Source organism: Littorina saxatilis, linkage group LG5 (genome assembly GCF_037325665.1).
Source record: "Littorina saxatilis isolate snail1 linkage group LG5, US_GU_Lsax_2.0, whole genome shotgun sequence".
Taxonomy (NCBI): domain Eukaryota; kingdom Metazoa; phylum Mollusca; class Gastropoda; order Littorinimorpha; family Littorinidae; genus Littorina; species Littorina saxatilis.
In genome coordinates this window covers 61,497,215-61,506,601 of record NC_090249.1, presented here as the reverse complement: position 1 = coordinate 61,506,601, position 9,387 = coordinate 61,497,215, and the positions used below count along the sequence as shown (strand labels likewise).

Genomic DNA, 9,387 nt, shown 5'->3' with positions numbered 1-9,387 from the left:
TCTCTTCTTGTTTCGTCAGTCCGTGAAGTAGCACGCCTGTCTTCTGCCCTTTTCTTGTCGCGGCGTATCTGTGACGGGGGTTTGCGTCTCCACGCGCCCACTGGTAATGTCGGCTCGCCATCTTGTTGATCTGCGGAGTTGAAGCGAAGCACGACGACAGGTTTGTCGCCTTCGCCCGTCACCTTCCAGGAGATAAGAGCGTGATCCGCGATAATGGTGGTCAGAATAGACTCCACAGTTTTAGGTAGGCCTAAAACTGACATCTTAGTGGCTGTTGTTGCTGAAAATGTCGAACTTTTGACACAGAGAGTGTGTGTTGGGGGGTTAGAGAGAGAGAGAGAGAGTGTGTGTTGGGGGGTAGAAAGGGAGAGAGAGAGTGGGTTGGTGGGGGGTAGAAAGGGAGAGAGAGTGTGTGTGTTGGGGGGTTAGAGAGAGAGAGAGAGAGTGTGTGTTGGGGGGTAGAAAGGGAGAGAGAGAGTGGGTTGGTGGGGGGTAGAAAGGGAGAGAGAGTGTGTGTGTTGGGGGGTTAGAGAGAGAGAGAGAGAGAGAGAGTGGGTTGGTGGGGGGTAGAAAGGGAGAGAGTGTGTGTGTGTTGGGGGGTTAGAGAGAGAGAGAGAGAGAGAGAGAGAGAGTGGGTTGGGGGGTAGAAAGGGAGAGAGCGTGTGTGTGTGTTGGGGGGTTAGAGAGAGAGAGAGAGAGAGAGAGAGTGGGTTGGTGGGGGGTAGAAAGGGAGAGAGTGTGTGTGTGTTGGGGGGGTTAGAGAGAGAGAGAGAGAGTGTGTGTTGGGGGGTTAGAGAGAGAGAGAGAGAGAGAGAGAGAGTGGGTTGGTGGGGGGTAGAAAGGGAGAGAGTGTGTGTGTGTGTTGGGGGGTTAGAGAGAGAGAGAGAGAGAGAGAGAGTGGGTTGGTGGGGGGTAGAAAGGGAGAGAGTGTGTGTGTGTTGGGGGGTTAGAGAGAGAGAGAGAGTGGGTGGGTGGGGGGTAGAAAGGGAGAGAGAGTGTGTGTGTTGGGGGGTTAGAGAGAGAGAGTGGGTTGGTGGGGGGTAGAAAGGGAGAGAGAGTGTGTGTTGGGGGGTTAGAGAGAGAGAGAGAGAGAGAGTGGGTTGGTGGGGGGTAGAAAGGGAGAGAGAGTGTGTGTGTTGGGGGGTTAGAGAGAGAGAGAGAGAGTGGGTTGGTGGGGGGTAGAAAGGGAGAGAGAGTGTGTGTTGGGGGGTTAGAGAGAGAGAGAGAGAGAGAGAGTGGGTTGGTGGGGGGTAGAAAGGGAGAGAGAGTGTGTGTGTTGGGGGGTTAGAGAGAGAGAGAGAGAGTGGGTTGGTGGGGGGTAGAAAGGGAGAGAGAGTGTGTGTGTTGGGGGGTTAGAGAGAGAGAGAGAGAGAGAGAGTGGGTGGGTGGGGGTAGAAAGGGAGAGAGAGTGTGTGTTGGGGGGTTAGAGAGAGAGAGAGAGAGAGAGAGTGGGTTGGTGGGGGGTAGAAAGGGAGAGAGAGTGTGTGTGTAGGGGGGTTAGAGAGAGAGAGAGAGAGAGAGAGTGGGTGGGTGGGGGGTAGAAAGGGAGAGAGAGTGTGTGTTGGGGGGTTAGAGAGAGAGAGAGAGAGAGAGAGAGTGGGTTGGTGGGGGGTAGAAAGGGAGAGAGAGTGTGTGTTGGGGGGGTTAGAGAGAGAGAGAGAGAGTGTGTGTGTTGGGGGGTTAGAGAGAGAGAGAGAGAGAGTGGGTTGGTGGGGGGTAGAAAGGGAGAGAGAGTGTGTGTGTGTTGGGGGGTTAGAGTCTGAAGTCTGAAGTCTGAATGTTTTAATGAGTAGGCCTTGGGCCCTTTTCATGGAGATGAGCACATCTCAAGCACCAGCATACAAATGCACATAGTGAACAAAAACAAGAACATCGCCCTGTTTCGTTTACGGATTATGGGTTACGAATGGAAAGCGCCTTCATGACAAATGTAGAAAAACGTAGCAATAGCGGCTTGCTAGTGTTTGAAAACAGCATGGTTAATTTAAACAATGATGGGATTCTAGTGTATTTTCGTGGAATATAATATTCTCTTAACTCAGCATATTTAGGGCATACTAAAACAAAGTGGACTTCATCTTCAACACTGCCACAACAAAATGGACAAGATAAATCAGCGGAGGTTGCATTTAAATTAAAGCGAAATCGATGCACTTTCAGAGGAGATACTCCCAATCTAAGTCTAATCAGAAGATTTCTAGCTTTAATATGTTTCAAATCACTTAAATAGTTGGATAATGTTAGGGTTGATTTGAAGGTTCTGTACAGAGAGAAACGTTCACTTCCTTGTACATTTTCAAGCCAGGTTTGCTTATAGGATGAAATAAGTGTTTCTTTGAATGCTGTCAGGAACGCCCTCTCATCGCCAACACCTTGGTTTTCCCATACTTCATCAAAACCGTACATGTACAGAGTGTAACAGATCGAGGAGGCCCATGTTTTCTTATTTTGTTCATGGAGATATTTCAGCATTTTATACGCCTTCCTCGGAAGGCGATGATGTGGCATCCTCAATATACGTATCCAAAAACGAATGCATTTAACAAAGCTGTTTATAAACAAGGGGTACCTTCCCATTTCTCCATAGACCATAGCATTTGGTGTTCTCATACTCGTATTCAAAAAACGTTTAAGTGCGAATAAATGAACTCTCTCTATAGGTGTATGGTCTGCTTCAACCCCCCAAACTTCGGCACCATATGACAGCATCGGTTGAATCTGTGCGTCCAAGAGCTTGAAAAAAATAGCTGGAGATCTGTCACCCAGTTGCCATAAACATTTTAGAATACCAATGACTCCCTTTTTCCCTTTTGCAGCAAAATCATTAAGAGTGTGAGAGAAGGACAGGCGTGTAGACAACCATACTCCTAAATACTTATACATGTTCAAAACGCTCATAGGATGTCCACCATACACCCATCTTTCTCGCAAGGCCAAGTGACCACCGTTCCGAAAAACAACAATATTAGATTTGTCTAAATTAACTTCAAGTCCAAGACGTCTAGACGAATCCCACAGAATGTTTAACTGATTCTGGAGCCCACATACAGAATCTGAAATAAGAATAATATCATCTGCAAACATCAGAATGAGTATTTCCAAAAAGTCTGGAATAAGTTGAATACCATGTTTTCATTTCTGGACAATATCATTAGCTAGCTCATTAATTAGTAGAGAAAACAAAACTGGACTACAAATTTCTCCCTGTTTTAGACCCCTTGGGCACATAAAGGAGTCCGAAAAATCACTTCCTGATCGCACTTTTGCTTTTACCACGTCATACATACAGCTGAGCGCCTGGTACATCTTTCCTTTAACTTTAAGAAAGGGAGAGAGAGTGTGTGTGTTGGGGGGTTAGAGAGAGAGAGAGTGGGTGGGTGGGGGGTAGAAAGGGAGAGAGAGTGTGTGTGTTGGGGGGTTAGAGAGAGAGAGAGTGGGTGGGTGGGGGGTAGAAAGGGAGAGAGAGTGTGTGTGTTGGGGGGTTAGAGAGAGAGAGAGTGGGTGGGTGGGGGGTAGAAAGGGAGAGAGAGAGTGTGTGTTGGGGGGTTAGAGAGAGAGAGTGGGTGGGTGGGGGGTAGAAAGGGAGAGAGAGTGTGTGTTGTGGGGTTAAAGAGAGAGAGAGTGGGTGGGTGGGGGGTAGAAAGGGAGAGAGAGAGTGTGTGTTGGGGGGTTAGAGAGAGAGAGAGTGGGTGGGTGGGGGGTAGAAAGGGAGAGAGAGTGTGTGTGTTGTGGGGTTAGAGAGAGAGAGAGAGAGTGGGTGGGTGGGGGTAGAAAGGGAGAGAGAGTGTGTGTTGGGGGGTTAGAGAGAGAGAGAGAGAGTGGGTGGGTGGGGGGTAGAAAGGGAGAGAGAGTGTGTGTGTTGTGGGGTTAGAGAGAGAGAGAGTGGGTGGGTGGGGGGTAGAAAGGGAGAGAGAGTGTGTGTTGTGGGGTTAGAGAGAGTGAGAGAGAGTGTGCGTGTGTGCTTTGAAAGCTCATACAGTGGAACCCCTCTTTTAAGACGCCCAATTTAAGACACCCTCCTATCTGTAAAATGACCCCCAATTTAAGATGCCCTCCTATCTGTAAAATGACCCCCAATTTAAGACGCCCTCCTATCTGTAAAATGACCCCCAATTTAAGACGCCCTCCTATCTGTAAAATGACCCCCAATTTAAGACGCCGTCCTATCTGTAAAATGACCCCCATTTTAAGATGCCCTCCTATCTGTAAAATGACCCCCATTTTAAGATGCCCTCCTATCTGTAAAATGACCCCCAATTTATGACGCCCTCCTATCTGTAAAATGACCCCATTTTAAGACTCCCTCCTATCTGTAAAATGACCCCATTTTAAGACTCCCTCCTATCTGTAAAATGACCCCATTTTTAGACTCCCTCCTATCTGTAAAATGACCCCATTTTAAGACGCCCTCCTATCTGTAAAATGACCCCCATTTTAAGACGCCCTCCTATCTGTAAAATGACCCCCATTTTAAGACGCCCTCCTATCTGTAAAATGACCCCCATTTTAAGATGCTTTCCTATTTGTAAAATGACCCCCATTTTAAGACGCCCTCCTATCTGTAAAATGACCCCCATTTTAAGATGCCCTCCTATCTGTAAAATGACCCCCATTTTAAGATGCCCTCCTATCTGTAAAATGACCCCCATTTTAAGACCTGATTTTGTCAGATTTGTGGAGGTATTAAAAGGGGGGTTCCACTGTACCAATTTGTTAAAAAACAAAGGATTACTGTACTCACCAATACAAAGACGACACAAGTCGTCTTTGTATTGGTGAGTACAGTAATCCTTTGTTTTTTAACTTTGTTCATCTTACCACAGTCACTTCGTTGTTTAGATTTTGTACCAATTTGTGGCAAAGCTTCAACATGCTACACAAACAAAGCCAACTTGATGACCAGCAGCAGCGTGTGTTTGTGCAGGTGATGACGGCCAAGACAACAGACAAGTCATTTGATGTGACCGGCCTGCACCCTGACTACCCCTATCGGTTCAGCGTTTCTTCCAAGTATGATACCCACAGGGGCTATCTCAGCGACCCTGTCAATTACGTAACACGGATGCCTGAAGATGGTAAGTCTGTCACCTTGTTTGGTCGCTTCACACGGGGCGACTCAAGTAGTGCTGTTATGTCTCTAGTCTTTCTTGTTGGTAAGTCTGTCACCTTGTTTGGGCGCTTCACACGGGGCGACTCAAGTAGTGCTGTTTTGTCTCTAGTCTTTCTTGTTGGTAAGTCTGTCACCTTGTTTGGGCGCTTCACACGGGGCGACTCAAGTAGTGCTGTTTTGTCTCTGGTCTTTCTTGTTGGTAAGTCTGTCGCCTTGTTTGGGCGCTTCACACGTTGCGGCTCAAGTAGTGCTGTTATGTCTCTAGTCTTTCTTGTCTTTATCTTCTATGCACCACCAATTCAATTTCTCCATGACAACAACATCATCATCATCATCATCATCACCACCACTACCATCATCATCTTCGTTATCATCATCATTCATCATCATCAGAGGGACCACCACCACTACCATGATCATCATCATCATCTCCGTTGTCATCATCATTCATCATCATCATTAGAGGGACCACCACCACCACCACTACCATCATCATCATCATCATCATCATCATCATCATCATCATCATCATCATCATCATCATCTTCGTTGTCATCATCATCATTCATCATCATCATTAGAGGGACCACCACCACCACCACTACCATCATTATCATTCATCATCATCTTCGTTGTCATCATCATCATTCATCATCATCATTAGAGGGAGGAGGGAAGGGTGTGTAGGGTTGCGTTACTTTGAGTCTTCCTTTGTGACTTTCTGCAGTATAGTAAAATGTTACACTTATAATCAGAAAACACAACAGAAACCAGTTTTGGTAAATTCACCATCAACATTTTGTCAGCTTACTCTCGCTGACTCCTTTGTGATGATAGGGACAACTAAAAAAATGATGGCATGTTACACTTATATTTATAGGATGTTACACTTATATTTATAATGTGTCTGTTTTGTCTGTGTTCAGCCCCAGCAGCTGGCCCAGGCTTATATCTAAACCGTGTCTGTTTTTCTGTGTTCAGCCCCAGCAGCTGGCCCAGGCTTATATCTAAACCGTGTCTGTTTTGTCTGTGTTCAGCCCCAGCAGCTGGCCCAGGCTTATATCTTTACCGTGTCTGTTTTGTCTGTGTTCAGCCCCAGCGCTGCCCAGGCTTATATCTTTACTGTGTCTGTTTTGTCTGTGTTCAGCCCCAGCGCTGCCCAGGCTTATATCTTTACTGTGTCTGTTTTGTCTGTGTTCAGCCCCAGCAGCTGGCCCAGGCTTATATCTAAACCGTGTCTGTTTTTCTGAGTTTAGCCCCAGCAGCTGGCCCAGGCTTATATCTTTACTGTGTCTGTTTTGTCTGTGTTTAGCCCCAGCAGCTGGCCCAGGCTTATATCTATGCCGTGTCTGTTTTTCTGTGTTCAGCCCCAGCAGCTGGCCCAGGCTTATATCTTTACTGTGTCTGTTTTTCTGTGTTCAGCCCCAGCAGCTGGCCCAGGCTTATATCTTTACTGTGTCTGTTTTTCTGTGTTCAGCCCCAGCAGCTGGCCCAGGCTTATATCTATGCCGTGTCTGTTTTTCTGTGTTCAGCCCCAGCAGCTGGCCCAGGCTTATATCTTTACTGTGTCTGTTTTGTCTGTGTTCAGCCCCAGCAGCTGGCCCAGGCTTATATCTTTACTGTGTCTGTTTTGTCTGTGTTCAGCCCCAGCAGCTGGCCCAGGCTTATATCTAAACCGTGTCTGTTTTTCTGTGTTCAGCCCCAGCAGCTGGCCCAGGCTTATATCTTTACTGTGTCTGTTTTTCTGTGTTCAGCCCCAGCAGCTGGCCCAGGCTTATATCTTTACTGTGTCTGTTTTGTCTGTGTTCAGCCCCAGCAGCTGGCCCAGGCTTATATCTATGCCGTGTCTGTTTTTCTGTGTTTAGCCCCAGCAGCTGGCCCAGGCTTATATCTTTACTGTGTCTGTTTTGTCTGTGTTTAGCCCCAGCAGCTGGCCCAGTAGTGACACCTGGCGGTTTTTACCTGGACCGGACCTCGTGTTCATCCGAGGCAGACAGTGCTAAGAAAAAGCCTACAGCCTACGTGTACTTCCAGGTAGGTTGTCATGTGATATTTCTGATATTCTCTCATGTTCCTCTGAACGAAATCATTTTCATAGTTGTGGTGGGGTCGGGATGCGGGGAAGTGGCGTCTTGGATCTGGTAGTTTTACGGTGATAAATGACACCAAGAGCGAAAACCACGGTTAACCAGTAAGATTGTTATTTGCATTTTGTGTTCAACCAGTAAGATTGTTATTTGCATTTTGTGTTCAACCAGTAAGATTGTTATTTCCGTTGTCTGTTCAACCAGTAAGATTGTTATTTCCATTGTCTGTTCAACCAGTAAGATTGTTATTTGCATTTTGTGTTCAACCAGTAAGATTGTTATTTCCGTTGTCTGTTCAACCAGTAAGATTGTTATTTCCATTGTCTGTTCAACCAGTAAGATTGTTATTTCCCTTGTCTGTTCAACCAGTAAGATTGTTATTTCCATTGTCTGTTCAACCAGTAAGATTGTTATTTCCATTGTCTGTTCAACCAGTAAGATTGTTATTTCCATTGTCTGTTCAACCAATAAGATTGTTATTTCCATTGTCTGTTCAACCAGTAAGATTGTTATTTCCCTTGTCTGTTCAACCAGTAAGATTGTTATTTCCATTGTCTGTTCAACCAGTAAGATTGTTATTTCCATTGTCTGTTCAACCAGTAAGATTGTTATTTCCCTTGTCTGTTCAACCAATAAGATTGTTATTTCCATTGTCTGTTCAACCAGTAAGATTGTTATTTCCTTTGTCTGTTCAACCAGTAAGATTGTTATTTCCATTGTCTGTTCAACCAGTAAGATTGTTATTTCCATTGTCTGTTCAACCAGTAAGATTGTTATTTCCATTGTCTGTTCAACCAATAAGATTCTTATTACCATTTTCTGTTTTCAGGAATTGGCTGATGAGGACAAGAACGGAAATATCGTGAGCTACACGGCCACAGTGGTGATTGATGGGACAAACGTGACGTACACCCAGTCAGGCACCCCTCGCACCGTGAAGCTGGACTCTGTGCCGTGTGACGGTAACTTTGACGTCACGCTGCGCGCACACACCGCTGTGGGGCCCTCGCCTGGTGCTGTGCTGCACGTGCCGCAGTGGACTGAAGGTGTGACACAGTGCTGGAAGTTACCTGTCCTTTGTTTGCACCTTATGCTGTGCAACCCCCTTTCAGCATCCAGATACATGATGATGATAATGTTGTTTTACACCCCACAGTGAAACCATTAAGGGCATGCTCCCTAGTGTTACCCCGACTTTAGATAAACTGCTGAAGAAGACAATTTGAGGCCGCTGCAAAGGATACAAAACTTGAATTTTGTACTGATTTTTGTAGAGAATGATGGAAATAAGAAGTGTAATAATGTGATGGCAATAAAGACTAAATTTGGAAAACAAAAACTTTCATTTTGTGACTGCTTTTTCAGGGAACAATGGCAGCGTAGACAAACTGATGCTGAAGCTGAGCGACGGCAAGATCACTGCAGAATGGGAGGCAACTCCCTCCCTACCAGACGTGTCCGTCCTGCTCTACTACTGTGACAAGACCAGCGCTGACACCAACATGTGTCAGGTACGTCTCACACCTGTCAGTCAGCACCGCTCTGATCGCCTTAAAGGCCCACGGACCATGTGAAAACAGTTCGCCTCACATCTCAAATCTGGTCAGACTTTATGACGGGATAAGACCGTCCCTCCACTTTGTCATATACCTACAATCAACACCTTGACTGCTTGCGCTGATGAGTTGGACTTTTTATTAAGTCATTTCCGAATAAGGAACTTGCGAATTTAATTCTTAAAAACCACTGAGCACAGGGAACACCCATGCTTTTAATTGTTGGTATGTGACCAAGTGGAGGTCTTGTACCAACAGATCTGAGACAGTGAGGCCATCTGTTATCACAAGGTTAGCGGCCCATGATAGTACTCACCGCTCGAATAGTCTCATATATAGTTATATATATATCCATGTGTACTGATGTTTCCTTGTTGATGTGTATAGGCAGAAATATGTAATGCTTTAACAATAGCAAACTTACAATATCTTCTTCTCATAATTATGACCTGTCTTGAAAAACTGATAATCACCTTCTGAAAATACATTCATGCACCCAAACACACATGCACGCACACACACATAGACGCACACACACACTTTTTAAGACCCCCTCCTTTTTAAGACATGATTTTCTCGGATTTTTGGAGGACTTAAAAGGGGGGTTCCACTGTACAGGGTAAGAAACATTGTG

The 9,387-nt window shown here is 45.8% G+C and overlaps 1 protein-coding gene across 3 annotated transcripts in view; it reads left to right on the top strand.

Annotated features, from left to right (window-relative positions):
- The window catches only part of LOC138967642 (uncharacterized), a 37,805-nt gene that overhangs the window by 13,129 nt on the left and 15,289 nt on the right, over positions 1 to 9,387 (top strand). For all 3 annotated transcript variants that reach the window (XR_011456005.1, XM_070340246.1, XM_070340247.1), the window contains exons 7-10: positions 4,925 to 5,075; positions 7,032 to 7,144; positions 8,027 to 8,243; positions 8,563 to 8,708. Coding sequence is in view for 2 of the 3 variants with exons in the window: in XM_070340246.1 (XP_070196347.1) it covers positions 4,925 to 5,075; positions 7,032 to 7,144; positions 8,027 to 8,243; positions 8,563 to 8,708 (627 nt within the window). In the remaining variant the exon portion in view is untranslated. The remainder of the gene's footprint in view (positions 1 to 4,924; positions 5,076 to 7,031; positions 7,145 to 8,026; positions 8,244 to 8,562; positions 8,709 to 9,387) is intronic.